Below are 22,616 nucleotides of genomic sequence, written 5' to 3'. Positions count from 1 at the left end.
AATCAAAAGTTGTAGTCATTTCCGGAAAAACAATTGAATACGTCAATCAATCCTAATTTATGTTATATACTAACATACCAAAATCTTTTTTATCTGACAAAATAAAAAAAGTTGTAGGGGTGAGCTACTTTTGAGACGCACCCGGTATACGACTATCGATTTAAATGAAAATAATTTTTAAATACTTCTACAACGAAGTCATAGTATCGAAATAAATTTCTAGGTACTCGTACATTTTTTTGACACGACGATCGATTTAGACGAAAAAATTTTAGGTACTACTACAGCGAAATCACAGCATCGAAATAATTTTGTAATTACTCCTACAATTCTTTGACACGACGAGACGATCGCTGATCGATTTAGATGAAAAAAAAATTAGGTACTTCTACAACGAAATCATAGCATCGAAGTAAATTTGTAGGTACTTGTACAATTTTTGACCCGCCGATCGAAATAATGTTGTTTCTAGTATTTATTAGCCGAACGACCGGTTTCGACAATGAAAGTTTAGTTACTTCTACAAATCTGGTGATGACAGCAATTGAAAAAAAAGATTAGACCGTAAATTATTGATATTTTTAAATGAAACTAGTAGGAATAATTTTAAAAGAATACTTATTTTCATTTTTTTCGTCTGAATTTCTTAATATTCTAATTAGAATATGAGCATTTTGTTTTCTACCAAATATAACACGGCTATATCTTCGTTTCCCTTTAATAGTTAGCTTTACCGTGTTGCCGGTTCTTGGGTCTGAATACATCGATTCAACGTAAATCGGCTTATACACTTATACTAATGTCGAAGGTGGCGCCGCCCGTGACAATACCGGTGTACCCCAATCGTATATAAAAACATAAAACCATTTTTTTCAGGCCCAGCTGAAATTTGGTCAGGGGAAGTGGGGAAACCGTTCTAGACGATAACCACTGAATCGTACTCAGACCCGACCCCGGGCCTGAAATGTCGAATCGGGTCTGAGCCCAATGAAGCAACGTAGTTTTTGGGCTCGTATAAGCGGTTTAATAAATCTATATATATATATATATATATATATATATATATATATATATATATATATATATATATATATATATATATATATATATTAGAATATATTAGATGAATAAAATAGTGTTTAAATATTAGATATATATATATATATATATATATATATATATATATATATATATATATATATATATATATATATATATATATATATATATATATATATATATATATATATATATATATATATATATATATATATATATATATATATATATATATATATATATATATATATATATATATATATATATGTATTAGGGTGTATATATATATATATATATATATATATATATACAGGCATTAGCGCAAAACTGAAAGAAATTAAGTGGCCAGATATGAGTGAGAGAAGACGATTACATAGTATAGTCCTTTATAATAAAATCATCTTTAAAAAACAACCTGAATACTTGTACCCTTGATTATGTATTAATAGATGTACAATGAGGGCTTAGTACAAGCCCGTCTTCTAGGTGGCGCCTTGCCCGTTCTGAATTTTTGTATTCCCCTACGATTTTCTTTGAGGGGAATCCGTTAAACCCGCCCATCGTTCAAAAATGGAAGGGCGCGAGGTCACATCTATTGGGCCACTTATTAGCACGTTTCACCCATGTTTTACGAAAATAGCTTTATCCTTGTTTGTTTCAACTGTGACAAGAAAAAAGGAAAAAAAGTTATATTCGCTTCTAAATTCGGCAGTTTTGTTGATCTTTCTCGACTTGTAATTTCGTTTCGTTTAGGTTATGTCTTATAAAAATAAATATTTATAAGCTTTTGAATTGAAATATACCTTAATGCATATCTGAGTAATTAAAAAATTCAGTTTTTTCGTCCCTCGCGAAGAAACATAAACAGTATTTGTGAAATTTGGATTAGAAACTATTATTTTATTAGTTTATTTTGTTGTGTTTAAGTGTTGTGTATTTGTACCTACTGGATAATATTTTCCAACATATTTAATTAAGCAAAAAGCATCTGTTTTACAGGTAAGTAAATACTGTTCATATTTATTTCTAAATTCATATAAATTTGTTTTAAATCACTCTTGGGAAAAATGTTATAGAGTCTGAGATAAGTTTAATAATAAACATTTGATAGATTGATAGATAGATTAAACGATAATGCCCAGTTTGCTTAAAAGTTTAAAAAAATACTGATTTTATGCTATAAATTGTTTCATTTCTCACTTTGCTTTTTTGGAATTGTCAGATATATTGTGTATTTTATAATTTTTCCGAGAATTTTTCTTAATAACTTGATAACGTAAAATATTTTTTATCTACAGTCAACCCTGTGTTTAGATAAAGCTTCATATCAGATTTCCTATTTTATATTTTCACTCAAATCATATTTTTTGTAAAATATGCTTGCAAAAGTAGCGTAAATTTGACAGGGAGGTATTTTTATAGATATACAGGATGATTCAAATATATATTTACTTTTAAAGTTATTAGTTATGAGCAAAGGTTATGAGTTTGTGAAAAGAAAGGCTATATTTTGTATTTTTGCTTGGTGGATTTGTTATTAAATTGTCATTCCAAAAAATACCATAATGTCGTAGTCGTATAGAGTTCATTTTGACCAAAGAATATATTTTGACCCTTTTTGGATTGAATTTTATTGTTTATATAATAAAATATATATTTAAAGCCCTCTCTTTCTAAGTTAAGTTAAAAATAGGTAATATCGACGTTTTTTACTGGAACTAATTTAAGTTAATAATTAATAATTATATAATTCATATAATAATATTAAAATAGACTAAATTGTTTATTATATACAGGATGAGTCAAAACTAGATATTATATTTTTCTTTGCTATTTCAAATGAAACACTGTATTTTATATCATAAATCAACAAAGCTTTTATGCAACTTTTGTTTTATTAAGATCTATATCCCAAATTAATAGTTATTAAATTGTTTTCAATTGTCTCTTTGCGAATAAACATGATTTGTTTTACGCAATTTTTATTAGTAGGTTTGTCGTCAAAAGTGATGTATCTATTTATCAGCGACAAAAATTAAGAATTAGATGTCTAAAATAATTTCCTAATTATTTTTTTACTTGGCATCAGTAAATATGATTTATTTTATCGATGCAGCTGAAAATAATTATCTATTCTAAAAGAGGACATTGCTGTATAAACATCGATTATGGATTTAAAAATTATTTTTCAAAACAAAGTTGGACAAAATTTTTGGAGAAAAAATTGGACTTCTGTTCGAAATAATTGAGAAAAACCCAACATCTAGTTTTGACGCCCCCAGTATATATCGTGCATTATAGTTGATTATACTGCAATTTATTATACACACGTAGTTTTGTTTGGTGAAAATGAAACTTTCTAAAAGTATTCCCAATTAAAACATATTAAGAATTTCCTACATTATAATTTTGAAAGACGTTTGAGTGGGCAGACAATTTGGTCTAAAATAATCATATGTCTAAAAAAATTAGTCTAAAATAATCAAAAACCACTTAACACATATAACTCGCTTTTAAAAAATCTAAAAGAAATAAGTTTGTTTATTATATTCATATTTTATTAAATTATTATAGGTGTGACTGCTAAGTGGTCGTACTCGCCACTTTAACCAAGCATTGGTGGGACCTTCAGAGATCATAATGCGAATTTCTTCATACCATGTAAATCTATATACATGTATTAATAAATGCGTTTGCTTTATTAAATTTTTTTTTCTTATACGGTATGAGCGAAAAAAAACGGCGTCTATTTGTTTACGTACAAATGACATCGATATTCATTTCCAAACCACCTCTGAGGCCGTTTTTTTTTTATCGTATGGTATATATTTACATATCCCTTATCCTTTAATTCCGATTTATTTCTAATAATTATAAAAATAAGATACCTGATTAATTCTTCCGAAATATTATAAAATGAGATATCACGAAAGAAATAAAGTTAATTATCTCGTTTGTTTTGGGAATTCCAAAAAAATAAAAAAAAGGGTATAGAGAATCTTTAGAGACACAGTTCAAATGTTATTTTTGAGTATACTGGTTGCTTCAAAAAATGTGGCGGATACATGTTTTTAATGCAAAACTCCATTTTTATTTTATTTTCGATTCTGCCTGTAAATTCTATAACTTTTTTTATAAATAACGTTAGTAAGTATTTACAATTTAAAAAAAAAAGTAAAATTTTATTCCTATGTTACTTAACTGTCAGTTGTTTCCGAAGTTGGACTACACAAATTTGGTAGGAGTGTTTTACAGAGATGAAAAAATATATTTATATGTAAAAATACTTGCAGTTAGATGCTACACTGTGTTCAAACATTTTTTTGGCTGATCCGATATATATATTATTATTTTTTCTAGTGATTTTACAAAACCTTTCAACATTTGTTAAGAAAGTATATTAAGTACACCTATACTCAACAGTAGCTTGCAATCTGTTCTGAATTTTATCCTTCTTTTAATTCATTTACATTATAACAAGTTGCCATATGACAAAACAAAAATTATTTATTATTAAACATTAAGTAAAGTGATTTATTTAGTTATATGACATTCTTAATAGAAGTTGAAGGATTTTGTAAAATCTATCAGAAAGAATTATAATATATCGGGTGTTTTTCAAAAGTAGCTTGATTGATGTATTCAATTAGTTTCGGTCATTTCTTGTTTCACCGGAAATGACTACAACTTTTGGTTTTTAAATGGTACCGTCGGTATTTTTTTACTTTATTTTGCAGAATATGGCATTCTCAATAGAATAATTCAATGTCAACTTTTGACTCTTATAAGGCGGGTTCTCACTTGTCAGTTTCGCCGACGCAGTCTGACTGATTCAGTGATACTGAACAAACAATGAACGTCAGAACACATTTTCATGTTAAATGATCAGTACATTCGTACTTTCAGTTAAAGTGAAAACCAGTTCTACTTTTTTTCATTTTGACTGATCATTATCGAATAATGAATAGAAACTGAAGCGTGAGAACTACATTTTCGTGATTTGTGCAGTTTACAAGTTAAGTTAATTAATTCTTTTAATATAGTTTCACTAGCACCCCGTTTATTTCTTCGCAATATCCAGGACCTGACCACCTACGACGTTTTTTTTTCTTTCTGATTCACCAGAATATTCTGTAATTCATTTGCTAATTGTAAACAAACTTCGCGAACACCTGGTTTCAATTTTGTTTTAACCATTTTCATGTCCATACGAAATCACCACATTAGAATGTTTGGACCAACTGAATACTGAATGTAGCAAAACATGAAACGTGTGAATACAATCGTTGTTTTTTATTTTTCATTGATAATGAATCAGTCAGACTGCGTCAGCGAAACTGACAAGTGAGAACCCGCCTTTACTTAAAAAATAGTATTTTAAAGTTCAATCTAGTAGAGTGCCATGATAATAAACAACATGTAACCGGTCGTAAAGATAACGACAGTTTGACTCGACATACGGAGTGTGTGGTACCAAATTATTTACCAAAATTAGGTACCAAAATTTATTAGGTATCAAAAAATGCTTTTCCAAATATGCTAATGAGCCACTCTCGTTTCATTAAAAAATTGAGTTATGATTAAAATACGAAATGGGCATATTTCAACTGACCAGGAAAAGACACAAAAATATTAGACGACCAAATCAATTTTTCCAAAGCTCCTTGATTAATCCTTAATTAAAAAATAATGGTTTTAACACAGCCATGACACTAGATTGAATTTTAAAATGCTATTTTTGATTTAATTGAAAATGTCAAAAGTTGACATATGATTGTTGATGTCAAAAGTTGTCATTCTATTCAGAATGTCATTTTCTATCAAATAAAGTACCGTATGATCGAATAAAAACGGCGTCAGCAATGGCTATGAAATGAAAAGCGCTGTCATTTTATATGTAAATTTATATGAGAAATGTCATCGATGTTCATTTCATAGCCATCGCTGACGCCGTTTTTATTCGATCTTACGGTATAAAAAATACCGAGGGTACCATTTAAAAATCAAATGTATACATTTCCGGTGAAACAGGAAGTGACCGAAACTAACTGAATACGAATCAATCTCGATTTATGTCATATACCTACTAACATTCCCAATTTAGTTTTTTTTCGGAATCTGAAAAATAAAAAGTTATAGAGGTGAACCACTTTAAAAAAAAACACTCAGTATAGGCTGTGTCATTGAAAGAGTCTGCAGATATTTTTTTAATTTTAAATACGTAGAATTAACCATTAATATATGTTGAACACCCTGTAGCATCTGCCTTAAATATCTACATAGTATCTAATATTTTTTCTTCATCAACAAATTGAAATATTAGAAAACTAGTTTTAGGTTACACCATTATACAAGGATTATACATAAAAAAGTAATAATTTTACGCAGGATCTAAAATAAAATAGGATGTTACATTTAAAAAAAAACATTATGTTAAATCCGTCATACTTTTTACAAAGTTACAGAGGTAGGTAGGTATAGTTTCATATATTTTTTTTAATTATCCATCTAGAAATAAAATATATACATATATACCTAATATAATAATTTAGTATTTAACAAGGGGCCATGAAAATCAAAATAAATATAAATCCATATCCAAAAATAAAAAATGTAAATAACGCTTAGAGGTAAAAATTCGGTTCAAAGCAGATAAGATATTTTATTCTTTACCGAGAATTAAATTCGAAGAATTCCTAGTCCCTACTTCTTTGCCAAATTCAATAGTCTCCGCCCCCTTTTTACGTTTTAATTTCTGCCACCAGTTGGCAGCATCGACTTATACAGGCACATTGACTAACTATTAATATATAAACAAGGCTTGTACCAAAAAATAAAATTTAGATTTGAGGCGCACAATCTAGATCTCCGGCATAAATTCTTGTTAACACCGCCTAAGCATAAAACGACCCTTTTTGGAAGGCCATTTAGCTATAACAGCAGCTCTCTACAATGATGTCCCTATCAATTTAAAAAGTGCCCCGCCTGAAAAGTTCAGATTGGAAGCTAAAAGACTGATAATAAGCCACGTTTCTTGATAAGTACATTATATTACATATCTATATTTTTTATTATTTTTTTTTTTGGTTGGTGCTTGTTGGATGTAAGAAGGATGTAAGCGGTTTAATAGTAAACTTTAAGATAGACTGTTTTCTTTTTTTTTTGTAATTGAATTTATTGTAGCTCTTTTTTTTGGAAAAAGTAGCAGGGTTTCTTTCTCTATGAATTTATAGGATTGAATATGCATTGTATATTATATGTTTTTTTTGTAAATGTATAGGTTAAGATAGGAAGCAATGCTTCAACTTCTGCCTTTTGTAATATTTATGGATTACAATAAAGACTATTTATTATTATTATTATTATTATTATATATATATATATATATATATATATATATAGCATATATATATATATATATATATATATATATATATATATATATATATATATATATATATATATATATATATATATATATATATATATATATATATATATATATATATATATATATATATATATATATATATATATATATATATATATATATATATATATATATATATATATATATATATATATATATATATATATATATATATATGGAGCTATAGGAGCCACAATCCTCTATTAATGCAGGTAAATAAGTCATCGGACGATGATTGATCATTACATCAGACAATCTCACGCATATTTGCATGTAGTATGATTTTCAAACCGATTCATTTTTAAAACAAAGAATTTTGTTGGTTTTTCAAGCTGCACAATATTTTTTATTACAACAAAACGCGAGTTTTTCTGATGTTTTGAACTATCAAAATGCGATGATCACAGCCATTTATGATTGACGCTTGCTGACGCTGCGCGCTGGATATGAATTCCAATACCAATAAAGCGTTTATGAAGTTAATAAAAATGCAAAAAAGCAATTTTCTACCACTTGTAGTTGCTCAAAACTTATGTAACATTAAAGAATATATTGTGTTGTGTGTCTTGAGATGGCTTTTCGTGCAACTACAACGAGTAGAAGTCAACAATTTAAAGGTCTAAATTGCTGCCAAAACTGTGACGCGCTGTAAATCTGTTCATGCAGCGTTCCGAAAAAACTTTTAAATTATGATTTTCTACCACTTGTAGTAAGCCCAAGTAACTTTAAAATGAAAGAATATAATATTTTAGGTCCTAAAACGGCACTTTTGAGCTACTACAATCAGTTGAAATCAACAGTTTATAGGCTAAGAATCCATTGGTGAGACAAACTGAATCTGAAAAATCGACCAAAAATCGAAAAATACATTTTAATTATTTGATTTTCGAACACAATTTGGTGTGGAATTTTCTTGCCGAATACCACTCGAGGTCAAATTAAATCCGGAAATTGTTTGACCTCTAGTGGTACCTATTACTAGTGAAAATAATCTAATAGAAAAAAGCTTAAGAATTAGATGGAACAGAATAGCCAATAAATAGCTAGAGCTCCCAAAAAATGCGATTTGTACAGTAAAAACTATTAACGTTGATTGAAGAAATAAAGTATTATATAATTACATACAATCCAATACACATTATAAAATTTTGATAGAAAGAGTTGTTTCTTTGGTCAGGTAAGGCTAAATAAAGTATATTGTATTTGTTTACTATGTATTTTAGGTAATACCTTCGGGTTAATGTTTAATAATATATTCTGTTGTTTCTGAAACACGTATTGTGGGTAATATGGGATATTTCATATTACACGACAGATGACTATTTCATATCGCCCGACCATAATCACTCAAGAGTGAATAGTTGGTTAGGTTAGGATATTTTTAATAGAATTATTTTCAAAGCTTAAAGTTGGGGGTTGGAACCTTTGGTTTTACAACAGCAAAATAAAACACTAATTTACCAGAATACAACAAAACACATTACTTTTAATAATGGACGCACGTTTCGCAATCCATTTCAGCATCATCAGGAGATGATTAAAACTAAAGTATTTTCTACAATTTGAGCATTTATATAGGCACTCTGTTGGTACTGACCAAGCGTGACAAAATCAGCCAAGCTAGTCCAAAGCTCTCTCTCTCTCTCTCTCTCTCTCTCTCTCTCTCTCTCTCTCTCTCTCTCTCTATCTTTATTCCTACAAGAGGAATGTAGTGGTCAGGTGATGTGTGAGGTTTGTCTCCATAATTCCCTGTCTTGTGCTTCATGTACAAGCGTGTGCAGTGGCTTGTGGGTGATCTTTGGTCTATCCATCGGGAGGGCGAGCGGCCTCTTGGTCTTCTTCCCGGAACCTTGCCCTGTATAATGAGTTTTTCCATACAGTCAGTATCCCTCCTCATAACGTAACCGAAATATTTAAGTATACGTGACTGTATAGAAGTTGAGAGGCGTTGAGTGATGTTCAGTTTTTCGATTATGGATTCATTGGTTCGCCGGGCAGTCCAGGGAATTCTGAGCATTCATCGCCAACAGTACATCTCAGCTGCGTCAATTTTTTTCATTTCTGACTGTCTCATCGTCCAGGACTCGGAGCCATACATTAATATAGGAAATATTAGGCAGTGAACAAGCCTTTTTTTTTAAGTGTTTAGATATGTTTTTGTCTCGCCATATCTTTGAGAGTTTTCGCACTGCCACTCTTGTCATTTCACATCTTCTTCTTATTTCGCCTTCTAACGATCCCGTGTTGTTTATAAGTGACCCAAGATATATATATTGACTTACAACCTCAAAACGACCAATGCTCACTACATCAGGTTTGTTGTTGTTTTACCTGTCGATAATCATAATTTTTGTTTTAGAGGGATTAATTTCAAGTCCAAGTTTCTCGCTTTCGTCTTCAACCAATTTTAGAAGCTGCAGTAACTCTTCTTCGTTTCCTGCTAGAAGGACCGTATCGTCTGCAAATCTGAGGTTGGTAATTTTGTGACCATTAATTGTTGTCCCCCCTTGCCAATGTTCCAATGCCTTTCTCATGAGATATTCAGTATATATACTGAATAACTGAGGAGATAGTATGCACCCCTGCCTAACACCACAGGTAGGCTGGAAATTTTCCGAAGTAACGCCATTGATGGTAATTCTACTTTTGGTATTTACCGAGGTATTTACATAGAGATTCTGGATCAATGAAATCAAATGAAGAGGCACGCCCATTTCTTTAAGAACCATCCATAGTTTTGACCATTTGACTTTGTCAAAAGCTTTTCGATAGTCTATGAAAGAAATATAGAGCGGATTGTTAAATTCTCGGGCCTTTTCGATAATCTGGACATTCAAAATTTGTTCACATGTTCCTCGACCTCCTGTGAATCCTGCTTGCTGTGGAGGGATTTGTGGTTCAATATACGGTTCATCATATACCTTTCGTTAATGATATGAAGAAGAATCTTACTGGCATGTGAAATTAGCGCAATAGTACGAAAGTTGTCGCATTTGGCTGGAGATCCTTTTTTGTGGATGGTTATTATGGAACAATCAGTCCAATCTCATGGTCATTGGTGAGTATACCATATCATATTACATAACTTGTGCAAGATGTCCACACCAAAATCTCCCGACGCTTGGAGCATTTCGGCCGTGATGTGATCTGGTCCCGGGGCTTTATGATGTTTTAGGTTTTTTATTGCTGCTTTAATTTCCGATTTCAGTATGTCTGATTCTTCATTAATTATATCACTGTGGAAAGAGCAGCTAGGCTGAGGATCTTTTTCTTTATACAGTGTTCCGCAGTATGTTCGCCATCGTTCCACTATTTCGTTAATTTCGGTTTTAAGTTGTCCTCGTTCGTCTTCTATTGCCCATGTTTTTGGCTTGAATTCTCTTGTGAGGTACTGTATCTTTTTAAATAGGTCCCCTGGTTGATTTATGAAAGCGTGAGATTCTATTTCCTGGCATGTTTTTTTATAGTAGTTGTTCTTGTCGATGGTACAACTGTGTTTGATCTCTGTATTTATTTTTCTATATTTATCTTTCTCATCTTGTGTTTTTATACCACTTTGCACTAATGTTCGACTTTGTTCAATTTTTAGCAATGTGCTGTCAGAAATCTAATGTTTGTTTTTTGTCTTTTGTTTAATTGTCGAGAAGTGGCATTACTCAGACAATTTTTAAAGTCTATCCAAATCTGTTGGGGTTGGGTGTTCTCGTTAATGTTCCACAATGTTTTCAGTAGTTCTTGTTGGAAATGTGTTACGTTGGGGATCTCCATCTGATTTGGTCTTGGTTTTCTTACAACATTTTTTAACTTTATACGAATCTTTGCTGCCAGTAACTTATGATCCAAGCCACATATTGCTCCGGGGTAAGTCCGTACTGTCCTGAATGAGGTTCTCCATCTCGAGTTAGAGAGAATATAATCTATCTGGTTGCGTACTCTGTCTCCTGGACTAGTCCATGTGTAGAGCCTTCGGATATGATGTTGAAATGTTGTGTTCATTATAGTTAGATTGTTTTCGATTGCAAAGTCAAGTAAGCGTTCACCCCGTTCATTTCTTACACCGATACCATATTTGCCAACGATAGTTTTAAAAAGTTAGTTAGTTAGTTAGTTAGTTAGTCCAAAGTTATCTAGTGTAAAAATTAATTACCTCCTATTGTCTAAGTTGTTCTCTGACTAAGCTGGCACAAATGTCGAGACGGAAATATTTTTGTTTACCGCTCATTTTGTATAATTATTTATCCTATCCCATATTACCCGCCATACCTATTCCATATTACCCGCCACTTTTTTTGACTACACAAAAGTTCATATTTCTCTACATTCTTTTATAACTTCATAATCTTTCTAGATATCTAATTCTTACAGGAGACTCTTTTAAACAATATTACTGGCTATTTATTTCCAAAATTTGAGATGAAAAAATTTGAAAAAAAAAACATTACTTATTCAATTTCTATAGAAAAATAAAAATGGTATTCCATATTACCCGAAATTACTCTAAACATATCAATATTCTAATATAAAACTTACTGTTCATCTTTCCACCATGGAAGTCCATCTAACGGTTTCCACCCAGTGGCCGGTACTTCTACCGGTACATCCGGTAATGGTCCATGAGGACAATAAGGCACCTTAACTCCCGTTTCGGGGTGAATATAGTGCTGAATATCGCCCGTTTTTTCGTCAAACCAATGACCAATGTCCTTGCCGGCCATCGCCAGAAGCGGCATGATACATTTCTCACCTACATATTGTCTTATTAGCTGCGTTATGTCAAAGACTTTGCCCAAAAATGAAACCCAGCAATCTTCTGGCGTATTGTGAATAACCACTTCGAATGGAGCAAATATCGGCCATATCTTCGGGTCGGGTTTCATATTAAATTAAATTATTCTAATATTATGACATAATATGCTACTTCTTGACAAATAATAATTACTTATCAGTCATTTCAAAAAATAACTATATACAGGGTACTACAAATTCGATATACGAACATTGGTATCTCGTTAACCGTAATAGATACGAAGATGGTTAAATTGGGGCAAAGTTGCGCTTTGGGATGCCCACTAAGATGCCATCAAAAAAGTTTTAAAAATTTCAAGGATCGCCAAGTTTGTTTTTTCCTGTCGTTAGGTACCTTTTAGAAAATCAAAAACACAATTGCCCATTCTCATAGACACTTTATTAGGGCTATCTGATAGTATTTTTGGATTTTTAAACTAGCTGATAATTTGTGAGATACAGAGGCCAACTTATTTTTTTTAAACACGGACCTGCATTTTTTATTTTAGATTTTGAAAGAACTCGGTCTCCTCAGTACAATGATATGCCACACTTAATATTATTTTTTGCTTCGGCCATTTGAACACAATTTATTTAAACTAATTTCAAGTCCGGCTCTGTTTTTTTAAATATTTAATCTATTCATCGTTACATTATTGATAAGCTTTCAAACTTAACAACGACGTGAGGTAAAACATTGAATACGAAAAATCAAATGCAATAATATAATAAAAAATAATATAAATATATCAATCAAATAATTTCCCTTGAAGATAGATTGGAAATGATAAAGCAATATAATGACCAGCGAGGTTCCTGGACCTGTCGCCAAGGGGCAGGGTACATTACTTGATGTCATTTGTAAAAGTGAAATCAATACATATCAACATTAACAATAAAGAGTACAAAATGCATTCGAAAGTATAAGAAGAAAGTTCAAAGAGCTATAAATAAAATTGAACGGGAAATAAATTTATGCAAATGCACTCTTTCGAACATGTAGAGCATTAAAAACTAATTTGTAAAAGTTTGTTTATTTATAATAATTACGGTTAATATTATGTATATTATTAGGTTGCACAATGAGAATTCAAATTCACAATAAAAAAGTGAAAAATAATATCTTTAAATTCCCGACCTGAATGTTATTTATTTGAATCTTCCAATTGACTCGATTTTCCTTATTCAATGTTAATTAGCGCTGATCAATATTGTTGCAATAGATATAATCAGATTAAATTAAAAAAAAACAGAGTAGAACTTGAAATTATTCAAAATAAAATAATAATTAAATAGTTTGTTGTTAAGGTACCCAAAACAAAAAAAAAGTATAAAGTGTGGCATATCATAGTACTGAGGAGACCGACTTCTTTCAAAATCTGAAATATAAAATGCAGGTCCGTATTTAAAAAAAATAAGTTGGCCTCTGTATCTCACAAATTATCAGCTAGTTTAAAAATTCAAAAAATATTATCAGATAATCCTAATAAAGTGGCTATGAGAATGTGCAATTATTTTTTTGATTTTCTAAAAACTAACGACAGGAAAAAATAAAATTGCTTTTCAAAAAAATCCGTTTTTTCCAAAAAACTCAGCAATTCTTGAAATTATTAAAACTTTTTTGATGGCATCTTGGGGAACATATCAAAGGGCAACTTTATCCCATTTTAATCATGTTCGTATCTATTACGTTTTTTTTTCATAACAAGGGGCCGTGCTCTGCCGGAAACACTGCGACCTGTGAGGCCTATTGTGTTTGTCCCCCTTCTATATCTGCACCCATTCTCCTATCCCTGTGCCCTCATTAGCTTATGCAGGTCCTTGATAGGATGGGAGCATAGTTCCTCCGGTTCTAGCCTAGCTTTCCCAAATAAAAAGTATCGCTTGCGATCCAGAGCCTCGCAAAGACTGACTTATCGCAGAGTCTGCAGTAAAGACTTCCTTGATACAGGTAACACTTGACAGCCATGTGTCCTGTCAAGAGGCCTGTTGTAATCCGCACTTTACTCCTGCTAAGCATTAGCAGTTCTTTTGGGGTTTTATTGCTAAGTCCTTGGATAAAAGCCTTGCTGTGCCTGTACCCCTGTCTGTTTCTCCAATGGACATTGTGCTTTTCCCTGATCCAGAGTTTTAGTGCACATTTGGGTATTCCCAGTACTGGCTCTGGACCAAGATAAGTTGCCGATGATCCCTGCCTAGCTAGCTCATCGGCTTTTTCGTTGCCTAGGATGGCGCTGTGGCCCGGCACCCAGAATAATTTAATTATGTTCCTTCGTGCCAGAGCTCCCAATTCACCCAGGCATTCCCAGACGAGTCTCGACGATACCTTTGGGTTCATAAGCGCCCCAAGTGCCGCTTGACTGTCTGAGCGTATATTGATGAGCTTACCTGAATAAGCTCTTCTATTGTTTTCTCTTGCACATTGTAGAATGGCGAAGATTTCTGTCTGGAATACGGTTGAGTGTTTACCCAAAAAAAAGGATAAGCTTGCCCTTGGTTTTTCCCCAAATACTCCAGCTCCTGTTCCTTCAGCGGTCTTTGACCCGTCTGTATACCAGGTTAGTCCATCCTGAAGGAATGTTATATCTGTCCACATTCCTCGATCCATTTTGTTCACCTCGAATGGTTTGTGGTAGTGATAAAGAGGGGTCAGTTGGTCCGATCTCATTTGGAGTAGATCCTCCGATAGAATCTCCTATCTTTAAGTGTCCTGTGTCTGTCCTATTTCCCAGTGACAAGACACTTTGTTGTCGATAGAGTCCCATTCTTGCCTCCGCCTGGATCACTATGTGAAGAGGCGGAAGGTCCAGAAGCGCCTCCATTGATGCAGTGGGCGTTGATTTTATTGCCCCTGTTATGCTCAGACAAGCAACTCTTTGCACCTTACTAAGGTTGAGCATTGTTGTTTGTTGCATTACCTTAGGCCACCATACCAAGGATGCATATGTTACTGAAGGCCTCACCACTCCAGTGTACAGCCAGTGCACCATCTGTGATCTGAGGCCCCAGATTTTTCTATGAAGTCGTCTGACTACCGCTAGTGTAGTCACCGCCCTCCTTGTGACATTTTCCAAATGTCGGTTCCAGGTCAGTTTATCTATTACGGTTACCGAGATACCAATGCTCGTACCTTGAATTTGTAGCACCCTGTATACTTCGTTTTTTAGGGGACGATTGATATGGTTTACAGATTGGTATTTTCCCTTAGGACCTACGACATCAAACCCATGAGAAAAATTGTTCAGCAAAATCAACGCCATATTTTAGTTCAGGGAGTAGAAAGTATAAGGCTCGATTTAGAAGCTGAAAATCTGTTATATATTTCTTGATCTCATGGGTGTATATGAGGAGGGACAATGACAGCAATTACTACTCCCAAAGAGAAATTTATAAGTAAGATAAAATGTTGTATAAAATAAAAATTAATAATACCAATCAAAATAGAAAATGCATACTAATCCAGGTTTATTTTTTTCCACAGTCACAATACCTTTCGGCGAAAATTTAATTTCGCCGAAATCTAGTGCTTTATTTAAGTAATATTGGCAGTACCCCTTCCAGACTCAATTTCTAGAAACAGAACTGCTTGGTCTACACAAGGTAAACCAAACCACACCAAACTAAATGTTTGAAAGTAAGACAGAGGTGATTCACTAATAAAAGACCTAACCTAACCTAAACTAAACTAACCATCTTATATTCTACATAATGATAAGAGTAATATCATTGTGTAGAATATAAGATGGTTACCTAGTTTAAAATTCATAGTAAAGCGTAATAAGAGTATAATAGGAGTATATCTTGATAAAATACTTAAGATTTAAAAATAATATCTCCAAAAAGATCTTTATTCTTAATTTAGATCTTAAATCTGATATACTACCTCCGTTTCTTTTTTTGTAATTTTAGGTATCCGAATAAATTCCGCTAAGCTTTATCCAAGTCAGCTTTTAGCAAAACGACCTCATATTTCGACCGAATGTGTCGCGACCGAGCAATTTTTTACATATTTTGATTCGAATATCACAGACGAAAAGTTAAATTGAGAATGGCTATTAATATTCGCGTTTATAAAAAGTCGGTTTCTTTAACTCGCAAACCTATTTTTACAGGCTACGATTGTGAATAAGCTTATTTCTTTATTTTTTTATTGGCGAATACCTGGCGCAGTTTTATTAATGATATGTTTGAGGTATCGAACGCAATAAAAATTTTCATACAAAAATCAGGGATAATTTTTGAATATTTGACGGATGGATCGAATATTTTGCTGTTTCTCAATATTTAACATAATTTCTATATTTAAAGGCTACAAAGTCGTTAAGTTCTCCACATGTTATTATTTCAACGTTTTAATCGACTACAAATGTTTCTATAGAGTGAGGAAAAAAGATGAAATTATTCGCATAGAAATTTTTCACGCAATGGATACTCATAAAATGTATTATTGAAGTGAAACTTCTTAACGCACACTAGGAGTAAAAATTCAAAACATGACACGACACGACACAAGAGGAAACGAGAGGACACGAGAGGAAAAGTGAAAAGGACAGCCTACGGCTTAGAAAAAAAGTTGAGATGGGTTTTTGAAGCGTAATAATTCGGGCTCTCTGTGAGCTAGAGAGCTGAAACTTGGAATGTAGATGGGGCTCAAAGAGTCCCATCTTTTCATAATATTGTTACGGATTCCGTGGGTCCACTAATTTAAACTCACAATAAAATACTTAACGAATTTATTCCTCACTTTTAATATACCGAGTGCGTCTCAAAAGTGGCTCACCCATATAACTGTTATATTTTTTCAGATAAAAAAACGAGATTTGGTATGTTAGTATATGACACAAATTAGGATTTATTGACGTATTCAATTCTTTTCGGTCACTTCCTGTTTCACCGGAAATGACTACAACTTTTGATTTTTAAATGGCACCCTCGGTATTTTTTTACTTTATTCGATAAAAAATGACATTTTGAATAGAATGACATATCATATGTCAACTTTTCTATCAAGATTCGACTATCTAACTAATTACTATCTATGAAGATTCTGGTTGTCATGTCTGGCAGTTCTAAAAGTATTTTTCTTTCAATAAAAGGAGCCGTCTTACTCTTGGGTCTGCTTTTCTATGATCCCGAGTTTTACTGCACTCCAAGTGTGTTAATCAATATTTTCGGACAAAATTTATTTATTGGAATTAAAACTAATATATTATTAATTTATTATGGATATACCGGGTGCGTCTCAAAAGTGGCTCACCCCTATAACTTTTTTATTTTTTCAAATAAAAATTCGAGACTTTGAATATTAATATATGACATAAATTAGGATTGATTGACGTACTCAATTGTCTTCTGTCACTTCATGTTTCACCGGAAATAACTACAACTTTTGATTTATAAATGGTACCCTCCGTGTTTTGTTGCTTTATTCGATAAAAAATGACACGCCGAATAGAATGACATATCACATGTCAATTTTAAGTTTTCAAATATGGTTTATTTGAAATTACAACATGCGATTCATAACGACAATTTCACTCGAAATACCAAGTGTGTGGTACCAAATTATTCGTATAAAAATGCTTTTTCCAAATATGCTAATGAGCCACCCTCGTTCCATTTAAAAAAAATGGGATATAATTAAAAATACTATTTGGTCATCTTTTAACCGGCCTGGACAAGACACGAATAACATTAGACGATCAAATCTATTTTTCCAAGGCTCCTTGATTAAAAATTAGTGTTTTTAACACGGCCATGGCACTCTAGATCGAAATTTAAAATTCAATTTTGTTTCAAGCTAAAATGTCAAAAGTTGACATATGATATGTCATTCTATTTAGAATGTAATTTTCTATAGAATAAAATAAAAAAATACCGAGGGTGCCATTTAAAAATCAAAAGTTGCCGGTCATTTCCGGTTAAACAGTAAGTGACAGAAAACAATTGAGTACGTCAATCAATCCTAATTTATGTCATATACTAACACACGAAATATCGTTTTTTTATCTGATAAAATAAAAAAAGTTATAGCTGAGCCACTTTTGAGACGCACCCGGTATAACAGAACAAAAATCAATAAATAAACAGATTAATAATAGTGGATATTAAATCACATTTATAATCATAATTTGTATTCAGCTAAAGGTATGCATTTTTTTTGCTCTCCATGTATTCTAATTTAGCCCAATGTTTACTCAAAATGAAATACAAAATATAAGACTGCCGTTAAAAATTACTTTGGTCATAAAGCCTGAAAATCGCGGCAGTAAAATGTTTATTTTTGTATTGGGAATAAAAGCCAGAGGAAGGCCCCAATTGCTTCAGTCACTTGATCTTTGTGTTGTGCTTCTCTTGCTACAGATTTCTCCTCAACTCCACCATGTCAGCTGTAAGTTTTTTTTTTATTTTATAAATATTAAGTTACAGTAGGCATTTATCAAAAAATGATTCTATTATTATCTGTTTAAATGATATATAAAAAACCTATATGTTCACGAAATTTATATTCACTGGCCAGCACGAAAAATAGACACTAAAAATTTCATGACTTTGAAAGTTCAATATATTTTGTTCCTTGTGAGTCGATTTGTAGTTAAGATATTTGATTTTTTATATTCATTCTAAATTTAACACGAAACTTCCTATTTTTCCCTCTATTATACGAGGAAAAACAGAATGTTCATATTTTGACAAAAGTTTAGAACATCGTGTGGAAGTGTTTAAGAAAATGAGGCATTTAAGGAAACATTTTTATATCTAGTTACATTTTTTAAGGTTTTATAAAGCAATGTATAAGGCTTTCAGCTTTATTCAGAATCTTGAAATTAGTGGAATCAATTAGTAGTTTAATTTCAAATAGTATAGAAGTTTGTTCCTCTAATTTCAGTAATTTTTAAATAGTAGAAAAAATTAACAAACTTTTTACTTTTTAATCCACTAATTCCACTAATTATACTTCAGAATTTGTGCGGAATGTCATTTAAAGCTTCATTCAGGATCTCCCAATTAGTGGAATAAATTAGTGGTTTCAATTAGCGTAGAAGTTTGTTCCTGTAATTTGAATGTATGCATTCAGAACGCCAAATAAAACACTAAATCACCACAATACACCAAAACACTTTTACTTTTACACTGGACGCGCGTTTCGCTAACCATGTTAACATCATCAGCAGATAATTAAACTTAAACAAAAAGTATAAAGTGTAATTGAAACCACTAATTTATTCCACTAATTGCAAGGTTCTGAATGAAGTTTTAGTCTTTGATTATCATCGGTCAAGAGAAATTGTGGTATGACTTTTACCAACTTTTAATTTCTAATTCTAAAATGACATTACTCGCAAATTCTGTAAATGTGTAAAAAATATAATTAGAGGATAATTTTAAAGGTTTGTTAACTTTTTAAACTAATTGAAAATTGCTACCACTAATATTGGCGTTCTAAATGCTTACATTGAAATTAGGGGGACAAAGTTCTAGGCTAATTGAAACCATTAATTTATTCCACTAAATTCGAGATTCGAATGGAGATTTAGAGTTTTAGATTTTTCTTTATTTTTTTTACTGTAGCAAGGAAATTCTACTTGTTTACTAGTTCTTGGTAATTTTTCTTAAATTAATACAATAAAATATCACATTTTAAACAAATATCTACATTTTAGATAAACATGAAAAATAATATGTCATTTTAAAACTTACGGAAAAATACAAAGACACTATTCCCACTATTTTTATTATATTTGAAAAATAAACCTGTCATGTCTCATCTGATTGTCATAAATTTTTCCGTTTCAGCAGGTATCGAGCTTTCTTTTATATAAGTGATCTACAAATAGTTTTCAAGGGAGTTCTTTTTTAATCAAAATAATTTTAAAATTAGCTTAGGTTGGGATTTAAAACTACTACATTATAATATTGACTGATAAACGAGACATATACGAGACCTGTGCTAATTTATAATAAGGTTATTTAAACTTTGAGCTGTAGAAAAATAACTTAAATATTTTCTTCTACTACGATCAACTTAATAGCTACGTAATAAAATATACAGGGTGTTCCAAATTTGACTCTCACTATTGGAACCACGGGAAACAGTAATAAATACTACAAATGGTGGCCCGAATTGTATTCGGGAAAATTTGGCAGCATATTCTACCGATAAAAGTAAGTAAAAAAGTTCGTATAATTGCTCCTAAATATGTATAAATGCGTCCTAAAATGCTTCATTTCGATATTTGGATACAAATGTTTTTTGACATAAGAAATAATAAAGAATTTATGATTTTGATATATTACAGTTTGTTATCCCTCTCCTATTCGAAGTATAGATTCAACTTGAATGATTGATTACTTAAGAATTACTTACAAAAACACTTAAGATAAAATTCGTTGAAATGCCCAGGTTTACCCCATTTATCAGGGTTTTACTAAATACTAAAAAATAATGTTAATTATAGATATCGAGTGATTATTTTAAAAGTAGTACCTAACACATTTTCTACAAAATATTAATATAGGACGACATAGTAAGATATGTTTAATACTCGATGTGGATCATCATATTCAAACTTTATTCGGAACCTCGAAATTACTAGAATAAGTTAATTGTTTCAATTATTACTACTGCCATTACTCGCTGACTGCCATGACTCGCTGATTCGACACACATTAGAAGATGGTCACGCAAGGCGTTTTCTTTCATGAGCTTTTCTATGACTGAAAAGCCCGATACGTGATGTTATCTGCCTACCGCATTCCGGACATTCAAAAATCTCATTGCTTTGTTGCCTCTTTACTTTATGGTTGTCGCTGTTAACTGAGTTTATAACTCTTCTCCATTAAGTTCTATTGTGAGCTGCTTCTTCCCACTCATTTTGCATGTTAATCCCCTTTAAGTTTTCGTTGAAAATGCCCTTGTACCTTTTCAGTTGTCCACCCGGCCTCCTCTTACCTTCTCTTATCTCTACAAGCTCACCATAAAGCAGAGATTTTGGTATGCGGTTTTCTTGCATTCTGCATACGTGACCAGCCAATCTTAAGCGGGATTTTGTAACCATGACTCCAATACTCTCGCAGTTAGCTTTTTCAAGGACCGATACATTTGAGACATGATGGAACCACCGGATTCTTAAGAGTTGTCTAAGGTGTCTCTGTTGCAACTTGTTTAATGCGTTCATGTGTCGGCGGTACGGCACCCAGGTTTCGCTCCCATATACCATGATGTGGATTATAATTGCTCTGTACACTGCAAGTTTCGTTTTTGTACTGAAGTCATGATTGTAGAAAACCCTGTCTTTTAATTTTCAGAATGCTCTTGAGGCGCTGCTAATCCTGTGCTGAACTTCAGAGTCAATATTGACCTTTTCCGAAATCAAACTGCCGAGGTAATTGAATTCCGCCACATATTCCAATAGTTCTTCACCGATTTTTATAGCATTGTTGTGATCTTCCGGGGGAGTGCACATGATTTTGGTTTTGTCAATGTTTAGCTTCAGGCCCAAAGCCTCGTATGCCCAGGTATATGTGTTCAACATTTCTTGTTTTCTATACCTAAGAGTCGTACCTAAGAGAATAGCTTGCGGTAGTCAGTTAGTCGGAGTATTTAGTTTTCGGCCTAAATACTCCTATCCCTGTCCCTACTTTGGTTTTTTAATAGAGTAAGTCTGATCTTATAAAACAATATTTTATAAGATTAGGATAGATTGGATTAGGATTAGGATAGATAGATATATCTATCTATTCAGCCTCTTCGGTCCATCGTTGGACATAGGCCTCCCCCAATCTCTTCCACTGTTCCCTCTCTCTCGCCGTGCTCATCCATCTTGTGCCTGCATGTTTCTTCAGATCGTCCGCCCATCTCATCTGGGGTCTTCCTCTACTTCTTCTATTCTCCCAGGGCCTCGAGTTTACGATGCATTTATTCCATCGATCATCCTTCTGTCTGACATTGTGACCAGCAAACTTCCATTTCAATTTTGCTACTTCACTTCTAACATCCCTTACTTTAGTTAGGATAGATAGATATTAAATTAAAAATAAAACGAACATTTAATTTCTAACCACAATTTCTCTTTGTGGATAATCAAAATGGCATTACTCGCAAATTTTGAAGTATAATTAGTGTAAAAAGTTTTGGTTTGGCTTTGGTTTGTTTTAGTTAACAAAAAGTTTGTTAACTTTTTTTTTCTTAATTGAAAATTAATCCACTAATTTTGACATTCTGAATTGTAAGCATTCAGAAAAGAGGAACAAACTTGTACGCCAATTAGAACCACCACTAATTTATTCGACTAATTTCGAGGTTCTGAATGAGGCTTTAAGGAAAACATGTAAAAATATA

General features: G+C 32.1%; 2 protein-coding genes and 1 long non-coding RNA gene across 3 annotated transcripts in view; 2 read left to right on the top strand and 1 right to left on the bottom strand.

Moving 5' to 3' along the window:
* Positions 1-12,409, bottom strand: part of LOC115884767 (cytochrome b5 domain-containing protein 1) — a 28,309-nt gene extending 15,900 nt beyond the window's left edge. Inside the window, exon 1 of the mRNA XM_030903444.1 lies at positions 12,020-12,409. Within this exon, the coding sequence (XP_030759304.1) occupies positions 12,020-12,366 (347 nt within the window). The 5' untranslated portion in view covers positions 12,367-12,409. The remainder of the gene's footprint in view (positions 1-12,019) is intronic.
* Positions 1,511-3,760, top strand: LOC115884772. Its single transcript, XR_004050615.1, has 2 exons — positions 1,511-2,058; positions 3,634-3,760. It is a non-coding gene; the product is annotated as an uncharacterized LOC115884772 (long non-coding RNA).
* Positions 12,410-18,543: 6,134 nt separating the features above from the next.
* The window catches only part of LOC115884722 (troponin C-like), a 124,677-nt gene continuing 120,604 nt past the window's right edge, over positions 18,544-22,616 (top strand). The window contains exon 1 of the mRNA XM_030903427.1: positions 18,544-18,665. Within this exon, the coding sequence (XP_030759287.1) occupies positions 18,657-18,665 (9 nt within the window). The 5' untranslated portion in view covers positions 18,544-18,656. The remainder of the gene's footprint in view (positions 18,666-22,616) is intronic.

Source organism: Sitophilus oryzae, unplaced genomic scaffold (assembly GCF_002938485.1).
Source record: "Sitophilus oryzae breed Bouriz unplaced genomic scaffold, Soryzae_2.0 scaffold_111_pilon_pilon, whole genome shotgun sequence".
NCBI lineage: Eukaryota > Metazoa > Arthropoda > Insecta > Coleoptera > Curculionidae > Sitophilus > Sitophilus oryzae.
This window is presented reverse-complemented; position numbering and strand designations above follow the sequence as displayed.